Source organism: Moschus berezovskii, chromosome 15, assembly GCF_049115385.1.
Source record: "Moschus berezovskii isolate FMDL1 chromosome 15, NW_MosBer_1.0, whole genome shotgun sequence".
Lineage (NCBI taxonomy): Eukaryota > Metazoa > Chordata > Mammalia > Artiodactyla > Moschidae > Moschus > Moschus berezovskii.
The window spans coordinates 4,195,730-4,217,348 of NC_142474.1; the positions used below are offsets into that span (position 1 = coordinate 4,195,730).

The following is a 21,619-nucleotide window of genomic DNA, read 5'->3' on the forward strand; positions in this document are numbered from 1 at the left end:
CATGGACTGTGGCCTGCCAGGCTCCTCTGTCCATGGGGTTTCCCAGGCAAGAATACTGGAGTGGATTGCATTTCCTTCTCCAGGGGATCTTCCTGACCCAGGGATAGATCCTGCATCTTCTGCATTGGCAGGGGGATTTTTTTATAACCACGCCACCTGGGAAGCCCACCCTGAATCTAAGGTCCGCCGTTATTTTTCAGAATATCACTGTTCTAGATCTGTGAACTCCAAAACAGAGGGTGCAAGGTGACCCATGGAGGTGCAGGAAGGAAAGATTTGAGTGTTCACGCACACTTCAGTTTCATCTTCAAAATTAAAGCAAAATTTAAAGCTTACTAAGAGCATGAAGATTGACCCTGGGACCCTCACTTGATTTATCAGATGGACATTTGTCAGGTACAGTCCTTGAAGTGTCCTGCAGAAGGAGTCAGAATTCTGCGATTGTTTATTTTCGAAACATTGGAATACAGACTGTGTTTTATGAGTGTCTAGGTGACTGGTTTTAGGGATGTTATTTAACTAAATTAACCTCATAAAGAAGGCAGGTGGTTTTACAAGATTCCTGCAGGGAAACTCCAGATGATTAATACAGGCCCAAGCAAACCACAAAGAAATGGCCAACCCATTATGAGGGAAACCTGTGACAGGCTAGGGAGGTGTGATGATTTTTCCTCTGACTTATTGATTTACTTACTGACACCTTTAAAAAATTGAGAGATGGTTCACAAACCATAACATTTATCCTCTTAAGTGTACAGGTCAGGGTTTATTAGTATATTCTCAATGTTCTGCAATTGCCACTGCTATCTAATTTCAGACTGTTTTCACCACTCCAAAGAGGGACGCCCCCCGTCTCTTGGACTCCGCCGTTCCCCAGCTCCTGCAGCCACCCGTTTACTTTTTGTCTCTGTGGGTTTGCCTGTTCTGGACATCTCAGATGCCTGGAATCAATCAATACCTTTTGCACCTGGCTTATTTCACTTGGCATAACATCTCCAAGGTTTTTCCAGGTTGCAGCGTGTGTCAGCACTTCATGCTCCTTTATGACAAACAGATACGACAATTTGAATCTGTAACTGTAAATAATTATAATTTTAAATCTGTAATCCTCAGCATGTTATTTTGAACTTTTAGCTAACTCTGTGAAATACGCTCTCTTCTTTCTATCACATCATTTTATAATCTTTTGTTGTTTCGCAATGCACAGCGCAGTATGTATACAACTTGAAAACACATGTGGGGAAGGTACTTACTTTTTTTCTCAACTGGTCAAAAGAGATGACTAGTCTGTATATTGCCGGAATATGGAATCATCTATTTTATTTTACTCACCCTGGCAAGTGGAAGTATCTTTAACTTTTATTGATATATGTGTCTGAGAAAAATAATGACTATGGGGATTGGGAGCCACGTGGTATCCTTTGTCAGAGAAAACCAAGACCAGTGCTTTTGAGTGTCCTTCTAGGCTATTTTATATGGGTACATTCTCCTTCTTCTTTTTTTTAAAAACATAGGTCACCTTATTACACATATTTTGATCTGTGAACTGTGCTTTTTCACTTAATAGTTTGTCTCTGATACTGTTTTAGGATTTGTTAGAGTTGGAATTTACTGAGCAGTTTTTTTCCTTTTCCTTTTGATGAGTATGTTGGTGAACATGTGAGTTTGTGATTTACTTTCTGCACAAGACATATGCACAGGATGCGTTCAGTTATCAGTACGTGCTGTGTTCCAGGTAGCGTGTCTCTTGCTTTCTGCATCCATAGGAAGCACAGAGAAGGTTATGTTTGCTCAGGGAAGAACTTTTACTCACGTGTTTTTCTCTGGGACACAAAGCTTACTTTGTTTTTTACTCATTAAAAAAGAATTCTAATCCTTTCTTAGGATACATTTTTTTTTTTTTTTGGCTACAGAAAAAATAAATAATGTGGATTGGTGGAAAGAAAAAACATTGAAATCACCTGTATTCACATCAGTCAGAGATCACCGGTGTTAACACCTGACTGTGTGAAACGCCACGCCATTTGTCTGCCTCTGTGTCTGTGGAGATGCCTGCTGTCTTTCTCTATCTCCCTCTGGTTCTTTTTTCTTTCCAGCAAAAAGTCATTATATTTTTGTAATTCTTTAAAACTAGAGTTGAGGATCAAAAAAATATCTGTAGAATTGAAAAATATGTATATATGCATGGGCCCTACTGTATTCTTTAAGTGACCGGGACCTGGGCATGTTATATATATATATTTCTTAAAACCTTTCCTGGTTATTCAGAGAAGCATTTCTGATTAAGACCCACTGTTAGAATAACACTGTCCAGCTTCCTTTTTCTCCCACACATGTCATAATTGTGATCCTTTTGAATGGTTATATAACAGGGCCAGATAGGGGTAGAGTGAGGAATGCACCTAGGAAGGAAAATTCATTGAGATGGCAAAAAACATTAAGACACATCATATTGTAATGCGATATTAAAAAACTCAAAAGCAAAAAATTCGAGTCTTAAATTGACAGGCTCCAGTTCAGCACTTGCACAGGTCGGTCTCACCGTCCTGATCCTGGTTTTGTGGCAGCAGTGGGTGCATGTGTGGTTCCCAGCCTTGCCGTGATGACTTTGTGGGCGGGATCATTCTTTGTTGTGGGGGCCAGCCTGTTCATTGAGGGTGTCTGGCAACACCCGTGCCCTCCACTGTCTGGATGCGTGCAGTACACTCCCCCTGCTCTTTGTGACGGCCCCACATATCTCCAGACACTGTCCAAGGGGGAGGGCAGAATCTCCCAAGCTGACAACCCCCGTGTTACATGTGATTCAGTTTCAGCAAATTGAAATTTGTTGCCTTTGTCATACAGAAAGTTGTGTACTATTACATAGTAAGTGTTAGTTGCTTAGTTGTGTCTGACTCTTTGTGACCCCATGGACTGTAGCCCAGCAGGCTCCTCTGTCCATGGGATTCTCCAGGCTAGAATACTGGAATGGGTTGCCGTTCCCTTCTCCAGGGGCTCTTCCCGACCCAGGGATTGAACCTAGTTTCCCACAGTGCAGGCCCATTCTTCACACTCGGAGCCGCCAGGGAAGCCTGGCTGGTGGTGCGTGTTAGGTTTATTCAGTCACTTAGCCTGTAAGTCAGTCGATTGATCTGGAAGCTGTAGCTCTGAGCCTGTCTCTAGGAGTGGCCCTTTGAGGTTAGTGAGTCATCAGCTCTCAGCTCTACCTGGGGGCTGAAGCGGGAATCCCGTCTCTTCAGTCGTGTACTTTTAAGCAGCCCATTCGTGGTAGCCGTTGAGCTTGTGAACGTTCACGAGTGGTTATGTTTTCACTGCATTTGGAAAGAAGATGGGGGGGAGAAGGTGTGTATTCATGGTGTCTGGGCATTGAATTTTTGTGTTACTCTTTCCTGAAATACAGGCTCGGGTTCTCATCGGGAAAGACCCTTGCCGTGGATTAGTAACGAGAGACGGAGGCCCCTTTTTTTCAGGGAGTCTCTAAGTCTCATTTGTTTGCTAGGGTGGCGTGGAATGACACCCCACGGTGCGGGACACCCACCCCGGGCCCGAGGCAGGGGCCTCTGTGTGCGGAGAGCTTGATTCTTCATCCGACTTCTGACCTCAGGAGGGCCTAGCGTGTCCTCCCCTCCTTAAGAGGACCGGTGGTTTCCCCCTTAGGGCAGAAAGGGCCGTAACCTGCTTCTGTGGATACCACATCTGTTTTTATTTTCCCCTGGTATTTTTTAAGTAAGAAGAAATGTGTGTAGGTTAAAGGGCCTATGGGGAGGAGGCTGGAGATAAACACTGTACAATGTGAAACTTTTCCATATGGGCAACATGAGGATACTTAACAACTGGACCCAGTACAAACACTGGCCGAGCCCTCGTAATGACCAGTGCCTTCCTGGTATGTGTGGATCACCATTTGGTGCGTGGATGAGCCTTTTATTTGCAAGTTAAATCAGAATCAGTGGTTATGACCCGTCTTCCCTGAAACATCTTAGTAGTGTGTGTGTGTGTGTGTGTGTGTGTGTGTGTGTGTTTAGTTGCTTCAGTCATGTCCGACTCTCTGCAGTCCCATGGACCATGGCCTGCCAGGCTCCTCTGTCCATGGGATTCTCCAGGCAGGAACACAGAAGTGGGTTGCCATTTCCCTCTCCAAATCTGAGACAGGCCAGACGATCTTAGCAGTAAAGGGGGATCAATATCAATTGCAGAGAGAGACAGGCACGTGGAGGCAGCACATCAGTTGCTTGTGACGTTGGTCTGATTCAGTCACCGTCATCTTCTAGTTTATTGTCAAGAAGTTCCTTGATCTGAGAGTGGGGTCTTTGCAAAAATCTGGGCTTTGTTTCTCTTTTTGCCATGCTGTGGAGTGGTTTCACCTGGAATGCAAAGCCCCAGGGCTCTGTGTTATCCCACATTTAAAATATTAGTGAAAGTATCTGACTCCTGTAGACATAATCAAATTGCTTCTAAAGCCCAAAGGTTTGTGAAAGACACCCTTAATTCAGCCTTCCCTTCCAACCCGCTGTTGCTAAAGCTGGCCAGCCAGAGCAATTACTTTGTCAAAGGTCTTGTTATTGCTCCTAATGGTAAATAATAATTTGGTCCAGGTGCTGAGGAATGTGGGCAAAAAAATGAAGACACACGTCCACGGCCAGAACATAAATTACAGAACTTTGAAGGAAAAAAAAAAAAAACATTCTTGATTTAGCCTCACTGCGAGAGGGGACCTTTCTGTAAATCTTCAGTCCTCGTTATAATTTTAGAGTTAAATTTTTTATAATTAAAAGCACTTGGCAAATAATGATTCATTTAAACTGTAGTTCTGATATATTACTCTAATTATGGTTACCATGCAGCGCCCTTTGGCCTGGAAGTGAAACCCGTGTCCTCTTGACACCAGAGGTTAACAGAGCAGGAAGCCAGAGCAGCGTGTATGCCTGCGTGACCAGAATAATTTAGTAATTGTCTAATTACCTGAGGAGTCTGATGCCACTGCTAAAAATAGTATTAAAAAATTAAATGAAAGTCTTTTCTTGTTTCTCATAACCCATCTGTTCTCTATTTTGGGCAACCATGTGTTCATGGGTATAAAACATGATTCATTCTAAAAGATCAGATCGCTTCTCCTCTGTTGGATAAAATATGTTTTTAGTGGAACATACTATTCAGTAACTCACAAACATCTCTTGCTTCCGAGACTCAGTTGTGGAGGTAGGGAGGTTATGATAGGTCTTTTGTCCTAAATTGTGACTTAAAATGTGGAACCGATGTTGGTCAATTCGATATTTATTTCTCTTAAAAATGGGGGGGGAGTGTCAGATGAGGACTTCTCACCGTTATCTCAGGAAGATTAAGTTGTTTGTTTGTTCAACAAACATCTGAGGCAAGTTATCTCCTGCCCTTGGTACTAGAATTCAGTAGACAAGCTATCTGTTTTCATGGTCTAGCAGAATTCTCAGGTGAACGAGCCAGTTTTAGCCAGTGCAGACAGTAACACACGTGGTGCCATGGAAGCGGGGTTCCCAGTGGGGCAGCACATGAGGCAGGGCCAATCAGGGGATCAGGGGAAGGCACCTTTGAGGAGGCGATGTGGAATTTGGGGCCTGAATGATGCAGTGGAATGAGCTAATTCTGCAAAGGTGTGGGAAACAGTGTTCCAGGCAGTGGGCACAGCAAGTGCAAAGGCCCTGAGGCAGGATAAGGAGCTTGGAGAGAGAGGCTGATCAGGCGGGTCATGGGAGCGTATCTAAGTTTTCAGTTCAGTTCAGTCGCTCAGTCGTGTTCGACTCTCCGCGACCGCATGAATCGCAGCACGCCAGGCCTCCCTGTCCATCACCAACTCCCGGAGTTCACTCAAACTCATGTCCACAGAGTCGGTGATGCCATCCAGCCATCTCATTCTCTGTCGTCCCCTTCTCCTCCCGCCCCCAACCTTTCCCAGCATCAGAGTCTTTTCCAGTGAGTCAACTCGTCGCATGAGGTGGCCAAAGTATTGCAGTTTCAGCTTTAGCATCAGTCCTTCCAATGAACACCCTTCCAATGATCTCCTTTAGAATGGACTGGTTGGATCTCCTTGCAGTCCAAGGGACTCTCAAGAGTCTTCTCCAACACCACAGTCAAAATCATCGATTCTTCTGCGATCAGCTTTCTTCACAGTCCAACTCTCACATCCATACATGAACACTGGAAAAACCATAGCCTTGACTAGACAGACCTTTGTTGGCAAAGTAATGTCTCTGCTTTTTAATATACTATCAAAGTTGGTCATAACTTTTCTTCCAAGGAGTAAGCGTCTTTTAATTTCATGGCTGCAGTCAGCATCTGTAGTGATTTTGGAGCCCAAAAAAATAAAGTCTGACACTGTTTCCACTGTTTCCCCATCTATTTCCCATGAAGTGATGGGACCAGATGCCATGATCTTTGTTTTCTGAATGTTGAGCTTCAAGCCAACCTTTTCACTCTCTTCTTTTACTTTCATCAAGAGGCCTTTGAGTTCCTCTTCACTTTCTGCCATAAGGGTAGTGTCATCTGCATATCTGAGGTTTTTGATATTTCTCCTGGCAATCTTGATTCCAGCTTGTGTTTCTTCTAGCCCAGCGTTCCTCATGATGTACTCTGCATATAAGTTAAATAAGCAAGGGGACAATATACAGCCTTGACGTACTCCTTTTCCTATTTGGAACCAGTCTGTTGTTCCATGTACAGTTCTGACTGTTGCTTCCTGACCTGCATACAGGTTTCTCAAGAGACAGGTCAGGTGGTCTGGTAGTCCCATCTCTTTTAGAATTTTCCACAGCTTATTGTGATCCACACAGTCAAAGGCTTTGGCATAGTCAATGAAGCAGAAATAGATGTTTTTCTGGAACTCTCTTGCTTTCTCCATGATCCAGCGGATGTTGGCAATTTGATCTCTGGTGCCTCTGCCTTTTCTAAAACCTGCTTGAACATGTGGGAGTTCACGGTTCACATATTGCTGAAGCCTGGCTTGGAGAATTTTGAGCATGACTTTACTAGCATGTGAGATGAATGCAATTGTGCGGTAGTTTGAGCATTCTTTGGCATTGCCTTTCTTTGGGATTGGAATGAAGACTGACCTTTTCCAGTCCTGTGGCCACTGCTGAGATTTCCAAATTTGCTGGCATATTGAGTGCAGCACTTTCACAGCATTATCTTTCAACATTTGAAATAGCTCAACTGGAATTCCGTCACCTCCACTAGCTTTGTTCATAGTGATGCTTTCTAAGGCCCACTTGACTTCACATTCCAAGATGTCTGGCTCTAGGTCAGTGATCACGTTATCGTGACTATCCTGGTCGTGAAGATCTTTTTTGTACAGTTCTTCTGTGTATTCCTGCCACCTCTTCTTAATATCTTCTGCTTCTGTTAGGTCCATACCATTTCTGTCCTTTATCGAGCCCATCTTTGCATGAAATGTTCCCTTGGAATCTCTAATTTTCTTGAAAAGATCTCTTGTTTTTCCTATTCTGTTGTTTTCCTCTATTTCTTTGCATTGATCTCTGAGGAAGGCTTTCTTATCTCTCCTTGCTATTCTTTGGAACTCTGCATTCAGATGCTTATATCTTTCCTTTTCTCCTTTGCTTTTCGCTTCTCTTCTTTTCACAGCTATTTGTAAGGCCTCCTCAGACAGCCATTTTGCTTTTTTGCATTTCTTTTCCGTGGGGATGGTCTTGGTCCCTGTCTCCTGTACAATGTCACGAACCTCCGTCCAGAGTTCATCAGGCACTCTATCTATCATATCTAGTCCCTTAAATCTATTTCTCACTTCCACTGTATAATCATAAGGGATTTTATTTAGGTCATATCTGAATGGTCTAGTGGTTTTCCCTACTTTCTTCAATTTAAGTCTGAATTTGGCAATAAGGAGTTCATGATCTGAGCCACAGTCAGCTCCTGGTCTTGTTTTTGCTAACTGTATAGAGCTTCTCCATCTTTGGCTGCAAAGAATATAAACAGTCTAATTTCGGTGTTGACCATCTGGTGATGTCCATGTGTAGAGTCTTCTCTTGTGTTGTTGGAAGAGGGTGTTTGCTATGACCAGTGCATCCTCTTGGCAAAACTCTATTAGCCTTTGCCCTGCTTCATTCCGTGCTCCAAGGCCAAATTTGCCTGTTATTCCAGGTGTTTCTTGACATCCTACTTTTGCATTCCAGTCTCCTATAATGAAAAGGACATCTTTTTTGGGTGTTAGTTCTAAAAGGTCTTGTAGGTCTTCATAGAACCGTTCAACTTCGGCTTCTTCAGCGTTACTGGTTGGGGCATAGGCCTGGATTACTGTAATATTGAATGGTTTGCCTTGGAAACGAACAGAAATCATTCTGTTGTTTTTAAGATTGCATCCAAGTACTGCATTTCGGACTCTTTTGTTGACCACGATGGCTACTCCATTTCTTCTAAGGGATTCCTGCCCACAGTAGTATATATAATGGTCATCTGAGTTAAATTCACCCATTCCAGTCCATTTCAGTTCACTGATTCCTAGAATGTCGACGTTCACTCTTGCCATCTCCTTTTTGACCACTTCCAATTTGCCTTGATTCATGGACCTAACATTCCAGGTTCCTATGCAATATTGCTCTTTACAGCACCGGACCTTGCTTCTATCACTGGTCACATCCACAGCTGGGTATTGGTTTTGCTTTTGCTCCATCCCTTCATTCCTTCTAGAGTTATTTCTCCACTGAGCTCCAGTAGCATACTGGGCACCTACTGACCTGGGGAATTCCTCATTCAGTAGCCTATCATTTTGCCCTTTGATACTGTGATCACTAACTCACAGACTACTGACAAGTGGACTGTTTCTACTGGCCTTAATTTTTATTTATATTTTAAGGCAATAGAGCAACTCAGCACAGCACAGAGCAAAGCAGTAGAACCCATTCTTCTAAGCAGAGCCTTCATGGTACCTGACGGTACACAGGTGGGGATGGGACTGCTTGTCCTCCATGTTTGATGCTGCTGAGTGTGTTTCTCGGGGTTCCTCTACTCTACATGTGGGTTGAAAACCAACCCCAGCCCACTCCTCTCATTGGCAGGAAACCAAGGCCCAGAGGGCAGATTGGCCTTGCTTGAGGTCACACCACTGTTGACACCTACCCGAGAATCAGACTCAGATTTCTCACCTTTAGTTCAGTTCAGTCGTGTCTGACTCTTTGCGACCCCATGAGCCGCAGCACGCCAGGCCTCCCTGTCCATCACCAACTCCCGGAGTCCACCCAAACCCATGTCTATCGAGTTGATGATGCCATCCAACCATCTCATCCTCTGTCATCCCCCTCTCCTCCTGCCTTCAATCTTTCCCAGCATCAGGGTCTTTTCAAATGAGTCGGCTCTTCGCATCAGGTGGCCAAAGTATTGGAGTTTCAGCTTCAACATCAGTCCTTCCAATGAACACCCAGGACTGATCTCCTTTAGGATGACTGGTTGGATCTCCTTGCAGTCCAAGGGACTCTCAAGAATCTTCTCCAACTCCACAGTTCATAAGCATCAATTCTTAAGCACTCTGCTTTCTTTATAGTTCAACTCTCACATCCATACATGGAAAAACCATAGCCTTGACTAGATGGACCTTTGTTGACAAAGTAATGTCTCTGCTTTTCTTTTTACCATGTTGCTCAAAACCTTTTCCCCAAGACTTAACCCATTAGGAGGACAAGCCATGTGCTAAAAGGTATAGAGGTGGATGAGGGCTGTGTAAGCCGGGCAGCCGCTTCTTAGATGAGAATTAGGGTCCTTGGCCAGTGCCGAAGGCACAGCTTGAGCACATTTCAGTTAACTCTTGAAAATCGACCTTGAGTGGACTTCTGGTAACATTTTGCAGTGTGTTGTTACGGACGTTCTCCCTGATCTGCCCTGGGATGCTCATCGCACCCTAGAGCCCCGTTGAGGCTGTCTTCCATTTTAAACTGCGAGGAATGTACAGTTAAAGCGGTGGCTCTAAACTGGGCAGGATTTTGGTCTCCATGGGGCATTTGGCAACCTCTGAAGACATTTTCTGTTTGTTCTCCTGTGACACTTGGGGTTGTTTTTGGAGTCTAGAAGATGGAGACAGAAGCTGCTAAGCATGTGCTACCCACAGTATGCCCGCCCCCCCCAATAGAGAATTATCCTTCTCAAGTGTCAGCAGTTGCTGTTAGTCGCTCAGTCGTGTCCATCTCTTCTGGGACCCCGTGGACTGTAGCCCACCAGGCTCCTCTGTCCATGGGATTCCCAAGGCAAGAATACTGGAGTGGGTTGCCATTTCCTTTTCCAGGGAATCTTCCTGACCCATGGATCAAACTTGCGTCTCCTGCACTGGCAGGCAGATTCTTTACCACTGAGCCCCCAGGGGAGCCCCAAATGTCAGCAGTGCTGAGGTCCAGAGCCCTGGTCTGAAACACCAGCATGGCTGGAAGTGTAGCGGAGCCCCCGACACCACCCAGCATTCTCGGGTAGAATCGCCCCCACCCCCTAGATTGTCATTTCTGCCTGTTTATTTTGTGTTTGTTGGTTTTGGCTGAGCCCCAGTGACGACGCCTAGGGTGGCACGTGCTGGAGCGGGCGGGAGGGCAGCCGCGAGTCCGCCGGCCCTCCCTCCCTGGAGGCCCCTCGGTGACCCGGTCCTCCTCGCTGGCTTTCCCTTCCGCAGCAGCCCCAGGACCCGCCGGCTCAGAAGGGCTCCGCGCCGACCACCAAGGTGCGGCGGACCATGAGCAGCCGCGTGCACGAAGCGGTCAAGGCCATCGCGCTCTGCCACAACGTCACCCCCGTGTACGAGTCCAACGGCGTCACCGACCAGGCCGAGGCCGAGAAGCAGTACGAGGACTCCTGCCGCGTGTACCAGGCGTCCAGCCCGGACGAGGTAAGCCCCGCGCGCGCCCGCCGCCTGCGCCGGGAGGAGCCGGGTTGATGCGGGGTTCCTAAAGTCCCCGCCCTCCCTCCGGAGGGAGCAGTCTTGACCTTGAGATGCATCATAAATCAGGGCAGAGCAAGGGATCTGTGTGGGTCAGACGGCCAGCGCACGGGACACAGGTCCCTTAAAGAGCCACATTCCTTCAAAAAGCTTTATTGATATAATCCACATAGCATGCAGTTGCCCGTTTAACAGAAATACAGCTCAGTGTTCTTAGTAGTATTTTCGTGGCGTGCTGTAACCTCACCGCAGTTGACCTCATTTGATTGATTGGTGAATTTTTATTTATTTTGGGCGCACAGGGTCTTCGTCCTGGTGCTTGGACCCAGTCGTTGCTGCGTGTGGGCTTTGCTGCCTGACAGCATGTGGGGCCTTAGTTCCCGGACCAGGGATCGAACCTGTGTCCCCTGCATTGGAAGGCGGATTCTTAACCCCTGGGCCACCAGGCAAGCCCCCACCACAGTCGGCTTTAGTACATTTCACCACCCCAGAAGGAAGCCCTCCGTTCCAGTCTTCCCACGGATCCCCACCATTCCCCCGCAGTCCAGGCAAACCCTGACCCGCCTTCTGTCTCGGTCGACTGGCCTGTTCTGGACATTGCCGGCAAATGGAAACGTCCACTGGGTCTCATTTTTGCCTCGTTTCTTTCACTTCCATGTGTTTTCAAGGTTAATCAGTGAAGTGGTGTGTATCAGTACTTCATGCCTTGTTCTGAATGAACTGTATGCTTTCGAATGGATAATGCTGTGTTCTGATCCGTTGTTTGGTTGATGGACCTGTGGAATGTTTACATGTATTTGAACATCTGTGTCTAGGCTTTTGTGTGGACACGTGTGTTCACTTCCCTCGGTGTGCGTGTAGGAGCGGGATTACTGGGTCACGTTAACGTGATGTTTAACCTCGGTTTTATAGCGTGTCCTTCAGCTTGTGTCTGTCTGAGCTTTGCGTATGATGTTGCCTCAGGTTATGCGTTTCTGGCACTGGCCTTGGTATCTGAAGTCACACGATGTTGGCATGTCCCACTCTCAGAGGTTCTAACATAGGTTTCTTGGCTAAGGTGGTGTCCCCTAGAAAACTTTTCTTCCGGGTGAAGTCGCCATTTTCTGTGACTGACTCATAACACCAGCCCCCTGGGTGATAGGGTGAGGGCTTTAACCAGAGTTTGTTTTCAGAGCCCAGATTATTTCACTTTTCTGCTAAACCTTTCACTAAACCATTTTTAGACACCACTAGATATCAGTCTTCATTAATTTGATATATAGCCCCTCTACTAGGTTTTAATGTATTTTTTCTTAAAAAAGGGAGAATTTTAATATTGGCAAGGGTTTTGCATCCTCCTTTTTTTCACTTCATATTTTATCATGACTATTTCCAAATTTTGTTGAATATTATTAGAATACAGTTCTTCAGATTTACTGCCCATGAATGGACCGTAACATCTTTTAACTGTGCTCCTATTTCTGGAATTTAGATTATACCTTAATTTCAAGCAGTGGTAGTTAGAAACATTTCTAATGGGCATCCTTGCACCTGATGTTTGTAGAAATGGTGTAACTGGGTTCGTGATTTCACCAGGTATGTTAGAGGGCCTCCCATGGGCCAGGCACCAGGAGTCTACGTTAAATAAGACACCAGGCCACGTCCGTAGGGACAGCTGGAGTGAGACAGCTGAGCACGTGGATCCTGGGTTCCCAGCTCCACACCTGGGGAGGTTTCCTATCTCCACAGTGGGTCTGTGGCATGGGACCCACAGGAGGGTGTTGTGAGGCTTCTGGTAAATGGTCAATAAATCCCACGGGTCAAACTGAATGAATATGTTTATGTAAAATACAAGAGTGCGTCCCAGGATTTTTTTTTTAAGCCATTTAATTCTTCCACCAGTGTTGCAGGGAATCCCAACTATTATTATTATTATTAATTTCAAGAAGGAGGGAGGGGCTTCTGTGGTACATGAAGTGTTGTTGTTTTTTTTTAATATGTGTGTGATGACAGTTGACTCATTGGAAAAGCCCCTGATGCTGGGAAAGATTGAGGGCAGAAGGAGAAGAGGGCGTCAGAGGATGAGATAGGTGGCTGGATGGTATCACTGATGCAAGGGCCGTGAACTTGGGCAAACTTGGGGAGATGGTGAGTGACAGGGAGGGCTGGTGTGCTGCAGTCCGTGAAATCACAAGAAGTTGGACATAACTGGGTTACTGAACAACAGTGACAGTTGACATTTACCTGGAATTGTTTGAAACTTTGTCTCTATTATTATTTAATGCTTACAGCAGCTTTGGGAAAGTGCTGAAAGTATTAGTTACTCGGTCATATCTGACTCTTTGTGACCCCATGGACTGTAGCCCACCAGGCTCCTCTGTGCATGGAATTCTCCAGGCAAGAGGACTGGAGTGGGTTGCCATTCCCTTCTCCAGGGGATCTTCCTCACTCAGGGATGGAACCCGGGTCTCCCACATTGTAGGCGGATTCTTTACTGTCTGATCCATGTCAGTGACTTACTGTTCAATGCTTCCAACAGCATTGGGAGGTGGTTTCTACCATGACCTCTGATTTACAGATGAGGAGATGGACGCAGAGAGAGGGTAAGCAACTTGGCCAACGTTGCACAGCTGGTGAGCACCAGATGTTGGACCCAGGCAGCACCTGCTCTTGCTGGCTCAGCCTTCAGCCTCCTGGTAAAGGGTGTGGTTGAACAGATTGTAGACAAAAGCCGTGGTAGGTGGGGTTAAAGGAGATGTTGCAGGAAGGGAAACCTCTTCCAGGGCCTAAGAGCGGGCTCTTGTCTAATACTCGGAAAAGAATTGTCCAAAGAGACACACATGCTGGAGACTTTATTGGGAAGGGGCACCCCGGGAGAGAGCAGGAGGGTAAGGGAGCCAGGAGAACTGCTCCGCCGTGTGGCTCCCAGCCTCGGGTTTTATGGTGATGGGACTGGTTTCCAGGTTTTCTCTGGCTAGTCATTCTGACTCAGGCTTCTTTCTGGTAGCACACGAATTGCTCAGCCAAAACGGTTGCCAGTGAGAAGGATTCTGGGAGGTGGTGGGACACGTGGCGTCTCCTTTTGGCCTCTCCCGAACTCCTCCGCTGGGTGGTGGCTGGCTAGTTTCGTGTTCCTTACTGGGACCTCCTGTTGTGCAGATGGTTACTATGGTGCCTGGTCAGGGTGGGGGGCTTCAGTGCGCTTCCCCTAACAGAAGCAGGCTTTTCTGCTATGCCCCATTCGGCTGAACTGTTCCTGGGAAGGAAGGAATTCGGGCTGACACTCATTCATGTGTTTTGAAGGTCTGGACCCCTCTGAGAACATCAGTGAGCCAGTGGTTGAGGTGGTCGAGGGAGGCACAGCGGGAATCTTCTCCAGAGGTCAGCAAGGACACTTGGGTGCGTCTTTCCCGGTGAGGTCCTTTCTTCCTCCTTCTCTGGGGCAATGGAATGTGTCCCTGGGAGATTCCTCCTTCCTGTCTGCTCGGTATTTGTGGAAGAGCTCGAACTGTGACGCCCAGTTGATCCATGACCACTGATACGTGAACCAGGCTTTTTAGGGGTGAGAGATGTGGTAGCCCTTGGCCACATTCTGAGATGGGAATTGTTTGCAGAAAGAGAAGAGGAGGGAGGGACTGTAGGTGTGGACGAGTCTCCCAGTCTCTCGGGGCTTCTGCCCTGAACCAAAGGCCTGTCACGTTTGTCACTGTTTCCTTACCGGGGTCTGTCCGCTTGATTTTGGTTTTCCATTTGGGAATGGGAGGATGATACCACTGAATGGCCATGTGAGAAAGGACCTGAATCTTGGTAGTTATGGACTGGGAACCAGAAGCTTGTGGGTATTTGGTAGAATTTAAATCGAACAGGTTCCAAATGTTGGTGGTTGGATGAGCACTTGTGCCTCTGGGCTCCTGTTGACCATTGACATGCATCTGTGGTGGTCTTTAATGCCTGCCCCACACCCCTGGTTCCTGCTGAACTTTGATATATTTGTTTTAGGGCTGTGCAAAGGTTTTTCCGCGAAGGTAAATCTTCCATGGAATGCTGTGTGCTTTTCAGCTCCTTTTTTGTTAAAGAGAAGAGCCCTTTATCTCTGCTGTCCGATAATCACCTTTGGATTCAGATTTGTTCTGTTTTGCTAAGATTCTGAATAGTGTTTCTTTTTTAAAAGATATCTTTTGGTCTTTGGTGTCTTCATAGAGCTCAGTGTTACTTTCTTGGTTTCCTTTTCCCCATGACTTTTATTTTTTTTATTACACAGTTATTTCATTTATTCTATATGAAAATATAGAGAATATATGAAAATATAGAGAAGAAAATATGAATATATGAAAATATAGAGAAGAAAAAAGGTAAGCCAAAACCCTACTAACTGAGGGTGTGGTGTTGTTCAGTTGCTAAGTTGTGTCCACCTGTTGGTTTTGACCCTGTGGACTGTAGCCTACCAGGCTCCTCTGTCCATGGGATTATCCAGGCAAGAATACTGGAGTGGGTTGCCATTTCCTCCTCCAGGGGATCTTCCCAGATCAGGGACTGAACCCAAGTCTCCTGCACTGGCAGGTGGATTCTTTACCACTGAGCCACCAGGGAAGCCCAACTACAAGGTGTAACCACTGTTAATATTTTCCCCACCAACCTTTTAAACTACTTCAAAAGATGCATACCTCAAAAGAGAAGTCTGTTTCTGTAAATAGACCATCTGACAGAAAGTTGGCCGAATCGGCTGCCAATGAAATCTTGCAGAAAGTCGTCCTGTTTCCAGATCTCTGTGGGATTTCATGTAGGAGCAGCGGGGTCTAGAATCCTACCTTTGAAATTCTATATCAATGAAGCCTCGCTGGTGCGGGCAAGGTCAGTTGATGGAATACATACAGAAGCCAGTATCCGTTTTACTTTGGAGCTGCTGGAGTAATTCCTACCAGTTGGCCCAGGATTCGTTTCCTGTAACAGAGAGCAGGATTTCCTAAATTTGTTTCCTGTGCATATTCTGTCTGGGAAGCCTTGAAGTGTCTTTATTCAGCTATTGATTACAGCCTAGGGGCAGCGCTCTCCCCCGCCCCAGTACTCCCCAGGGAAGTGAAATGGATGAAGTCTGCTGGGGAGAAGTGGCCCCCAGAGGCTCCAGCACACGTGCTTCCACCCTGACCGCATCCCATCCTCTCGAGGATGTTTGGCACTATCAGAGGTGGGGTGCGGTGGAGGGGGATTCTACAGACTCCGGAGATGGAGATCATCCCTGCATCCATTAAAATGTCAGGGGCTGGGAGTAACGCAGACGGGGTGACATAAAAAAGGGGAGTGCAGTGAAGGCACAGCTGCTCTAGAAGTGGATTTTACATTTTGTTCCCCACTCTGATCTTCTTGCCTGGAGAATCCCATGAACAGAGGAGCCTGGCGGGCTACAGTACATGGGGTTGCAGAGTCGGACACGACTGAAGCAACTCAGCACGCACTCATTATTAGAGTAACAGGGCTTCCCTGGGGGCTCAGTGGTAAAGAATCCGCCTGCCAGTGCAGGAGACAGGGTTCACTCTTTGATCTGAGAAGATCCCCCATGCCGGGGGACGACGGAGCCCGTGCGCCCCAGAGCCTGGCTTTGTGACAAGAGAAACCACCGAAGTACTGCTACTTGAGAATAAGCCCTGCTCTTTGCAATGAGAGAAAAGCCTGTGCAGCGATGAAGACCCAGCACAGCCAAAAATAAGTAAATTACATATATATAAAAGAAAACAGTAGCAAGAGCTTTTTATAGAAAAACAAAAAAAGAACGAAAAAGCCAAAAATATTTTGATGTTTTTGCTACCTCTCCCTTGTACGTGTGTGTGTGTGTGTGTGTGTGTGTATACCTTGTGTGTGTAACGACCTTGACTTGTTCCCTTGCATTATCCCTTTCCGGTAACTGTCTATGATAGGAAGATTCTTACTGACTGCTGAGATACACCACAGATTATTTTTCCTGTCTCCCAAGCATAACATTTCGGTGGGCCCCTCTCTTGGCCGTCATGAATAATGCCGTGGTGGAGAGCCTTGCGTCCTCAGTCCCCTGCACATCGCGGCGTGCACGAAAGGTCCCAGTTGTCTTATTTTGTGTTTTCTTAGCCTGGTTGCAAAGAGTGGGGAGAAAAGCTATAGGAGAAGGGAAGCTCATGGCCTTGAGGAGGGGCTGGCAACTTCCCAGTCTGTTTGCAGCCTTGAGGGTTTTTTTCTTCCCTCCACGACTGCATCCCTGTCTCTCCTGAACGCCTCCTGGTGCCTGCATCTTGGCCCCAGGCCACGGACAATGCCAGCATTCAGACGTGTGCACGGGGGAGCGTGGAGTGTTGACGCAGAGTGGTTTGGGAGGCTGATGGAGCTCCACCGTCACGTTTGCCAGGCCCTCGGGCTCGAGGGTGAGGTCAGAGAACAGCGGTCGGGAACTTGATAAAAACCCTTCATCAGTGTCTTTATTAACCGCCGGGTGGAATCTTGAAATAGGAGTTCGGTTGCTCAGAAGAGAGGGGTCCTGTGTATGGCAGGACCGTGGGGTTGTGGGGGACACTAGGAAACTGTCGTATTAGCCTTGTTTGGTTTGAGCTCATCCGTGGACAGATGCGAAAGTTGTGTCCCGTGTCGTGTCAGTTTTGGCCAGCAACGATTAATAGTCGTTTCTAAAGGGCTCAATGTTAATGGAGGGGATGCCATCCTTCTTTCTCAGATATTCGTTTTCATCAGAGTTAAGTGAAAGGAGGCTGAATTTTGAGTATAAGATCAAGGAAATTTAGATCAGGGAGTGGCCCTTTATTCTACTGCCTTGTCCGCTGATTCTTTGTGAAAAAAATGTTTTAGCTGCACTACGTGGTGGGCAGGACCTTAGTTCCCCGACCAGCTATTAAACCTGCATCCCCGGCAGTATAAGCTTAGTCTTCACTACTGGACCCCCAGGGAAACCACCTGTGCACTGATTCTTAAACGTTGCTGGCTCCATGATGGTTTTTTTTTTTTTAAATCAGCAAACTTTAAAAATCACTTAGCGTTCTGTAAGAGTCAGCTTCTCCTGAGAAAGATCAGAACCTGGAAAGACTGAGTCCACTTTCTGCCTGGCAGCCATGAGCCAAGTGGGGTGGCTGCTGCCTCTTGTTTCCCCAGGCGCCCTGCACTCCCGCCCTGCCCCGCCCCGGTCCACTGCCTGCCCTATTCCTGTCGACAGTCAAACCTGCAACCATGGTGTGGCACATTTTGGAACCTGTTTGTTTTTTTAAAACTTTATTTTTGGAGGATAATTGCGTTCCAGTGTTGTCCTGGGTGTCTGCCATACATCACCGTGAATCGGCCACAGGTGTTCACATGTCCCCTCCCTCTTGAGCCCCCCTCCCGCCTCCCGCCCCACCCCTCTGGGTTGTCACAGGGCCTCGGATTGAGCTGCTTGTGTTACACGGTCACTTCCTGGTAGCTCTCCGTTTGGTGTGTGATGATGTGTGTATTTCAGTGCCACCCTCTGCTGCCCCTACTCTGTCCTCAAGCCTGTTCTCTGCGTCTGAGTGTCTTTTCCTGCCCTGCAGAGATGTTCATCAGTAGTGCCGTTCTTCTGAATCGCATGTGTGTGCTTTAATATGTGGTATTTGTTTCTTTCTGACTTACTTCACTCTGTACAATAGGCTCTAAGTTCATCCAGCTCGTTGGTACGGACTCACATCTTAGTTCCTTTAGTGGCTGCGTAATACCCCGTGGTGCGCGTGCGCCGTCACTTCTCTGCCCGCCCGCCTTGCGATGGGCGTCCGGGCCGCGCGTGCGCCGTCACTTCTCTGCCCGCCCGCCTTGCGATGGGCGTCCGGGCCGCCGCCTGTCCCGCTGCTGTAAGCAGCGCTGCAGTCAGTGTGGGGGTGTCTGTGTCGTCGTCAGTTACGCTTTTTCAGGGTACACGCCCTGTGGTGGGACTGCTGGCTCGTATGGCAGTTTATGAAACTTACTTCTTCAGTAGAGAATACCCTAGGTCTGTGGACACATTTATAATCCTGAAAGGCTGGCTTCAGGGAGACTGGCCACTCTTTGCAAGCCTGGCTGTTTATCTGATTGAAGGCCACCAAAGAACCCTTTTATTAATAAATCAGATCGTGGATTTGTGCATGTTCTTCTGTTTCGCATGTATCCTGCTTTTCACAAGAATTCAAGGCTCTTTAGCCTGCCTGGCATAATTCCCAAGCACACTTTCCCAGGTACAAAGGGAAAATTATTAAAACTTATCACAGATGGCTCATTGCTGACCAACAAATGATGAAAAAGCCCTTTCATGGGCAGCTCTGGCGAGAATTCTTCAGATAGGCTTTTATTTTCATGGGGGCAGGGTAGAGTAGCAGACTCTGTTTTTTTTTTTTCCCCTGACTCAAACTGGAGTATGCAGCCAACTCACAGAGCCAGATCCTGCCTCTGGCACTTTCTTGGTTTCTAGCATTTGCCTTTGATTCTTAACTTATTCATTTACCTTATGCATGCGTGAACGCTCAGTCTTGTCCAACTCTTTGTGACCTCATGGATTGTAGCCCGCCAGGCTCCTCTGTCCATGGGATTCTTCAGGCAAGAGTACTGGAGCGGGTTGCCATTTCCTTCTCCAGGGGATCCTCACTATGTAGGGATCGAACCTGTGTCTCCTGCGTTGGCAGGCTGATTCTTTAGCACTGAGCCACCTTACGCGATGTCTTTTTCTGCTGCCGCTTTGACCTCTAGATAGTTTCACCCAAGGCCCTCTGAGACCCCTACTCAGTGAGACTCAGTGATAGCTCAGGTGAGACTTGATGACTTGGCAATATGGAATGGTTCTTTTGAACTAAAACTCTGACTGCCTAGGAGAAGAAGTAGTCTTATTCACATCCTCTTGTTCTGGGAAGGGATAGCTAGCATCCCTTCTTGACCCCTGAAATGTCTGTCCCCACCGCAGTTGAGAAGACCTAGATAGCCCCCCATTCAAAATGGCTCTCCTGTGAGTAGGCCCCAGGGGATTTTATGTCTTCTGATAGAAATCAGCTTTAAATTAAGGCTGATTTAATGTTAGTTGAAGTAGGAGAGTGGAAGGTGAGAAAGAAAGGCCCCCCGCAGGGCTCATATCCTGTTGGAATCAGCTCCTGGGGAGACCTGCGAGCTTTTGATTAGGACCTTGGACCCCAGGGGTGAAGCTGGGGGCGGTGGGGGGTTGCTGTAGCGGAAAGCAGGCGGAGATGTCTCCACGCCCTTGTAGTTCATGCTTCCCGGGAATACGTGTCACTGGTGCTCATTTGAGATTTCCGGTTCAGCTTTCCTTCCAGCACAGTCCTGTGGGGGCGGTGCCAGGGGGCATCTGGGCTGGCTGAGGCCAGAACTGCCCCCACAGCCCTGAAAGCCGCTTCCCGTCTCGGAGTTTCGGATCCTTGCTTTTTCTTTCTTCTTTCTTCGGGTCAGTGCTGGGGCTACGTTGCTGCACGTGGGCAGCGAGTGGGTGCCGCCGTCATCGCGGTGCACGTCTTCTCACTGTAAGGACCTCTCTTGTCGCGAAGTCCAGGGCGTGTGGGCTCACTAGTTGTGGCAAATGGGCTTAGTTGCTCCGCAGCATGTGGAACCTTCCTGGGCCAGGGATTGGAGCTGTGTCCTCTGCATTGGCAGGTGGATTCTTAACCACCGGACCACCAGGGAAGTCCCCTTGATTGACATTAAGAATAGGCTTTCAGGGACTTAGCGTATGTCCTTGAAGCCCAATATCTCAGACTTTGCACATCATTTCAAAACAATTAAATACGTTTTTAAGGAGTGAAATAATAGTTGTTTAAAAGCAAGGATGAAAAAAAACATCTGTTCCCTAGCAGTCGTGTTAGAAAGCATCAGAGGAAGGATTATTTTTTTCTTTGTTACTAAATTCTTATGTAAAGGAGGATGTAAATTCAGTCAAGCTTTTGAGTCTTGTATAGTCCTAGGTATTTATAATATCTCACATTGTGTAGGGATATTTATTTACGTAATCAAAATTAAAAATGCTAAGAATAAAAGAAATACATGTACACGGTAAAATATTTCGGTAGAATACATGGAGAAAAGGAAAAGCTGGAAGGAATTTCTCTTCATGTGTATTACCCAGTGAGCATTTTAACTTAAGCACACGAAAGTGAAAGGCACTCAGTCATGTCTGACTCTTTGTGAGCCCAGGGACTGTGAAATTCTCCAGGCCAGAGCACTGGAGTCGGTAGCCTTTCCCTTCAGGGATCAATCCCAGGTCTCCCACATTGCAGGCGGATTCTTTACCAGCTGAGCCACCAGGGAAGCCCAAGAATACCATGGATCTCCAGTGGATCTTCCCTACCAAGGAATTGAACTGGGGTCTCCTGCATCGCAGATGGATTCTTTACCAGTTGAGCTACTACTCAGTGTTTTTTTTTCATTTAGATGGATGAGATTTTGAAAATACTGATTTTTTTCATTTTAAACTTTGAAAGAAAATTTTTAGCAGATAAGACAGACCATACTGAAATTCAGAGTGATTAGAACAAAGTTACGTGACTACGTTTCCGAAGACTTATGCAAGTTAGTAGCAAAAAATAAATTACTACTTGGGACTTCCCTGGCAGTCCAGTGATTAATACCGTGACCTTCCAGTGCAGAGGATGTGGGTCCGTCCCTGGTTGGGGAGCTAAGACCCCACACGCCTGTGGCCCAAAAGCCAAAACATAAAACAGAAGCAGTATCGTAACAAACTCAATAAAGCCTTAAAAACGGGTCCACATCAAAAAGAAGTTACTTGATTAG

At 46.9% G+C, this 21,619-nt stretch overlaps 1 protein-coding gene across 3 annotated transcripts in view; it reads left to right on the forward strand.

Annotated features, from left to right (window-relative positions):
* ATP9A (ATPase phospholipid transporting 9A) overlaps positions 1-21,619 on the forward strand; it is a 135,356-nt gene that overhangs the window by 76,471 nt on the left and 37,266 nt on the right. For all 3 annotated transcript variants that reach the window (XM_055393700.2, XM_055393707.2, XM_055393716.2), the window contains exon 14: positions 10,634-10,846. In XM_055393700.2, the coding sequence (XP_055249675.2) occupies positions 10,634-10,846 (213 nt within the window). The remainder of the gene's footprint in view (positions 1-10,633; positions 10,847-21,619) is intronic.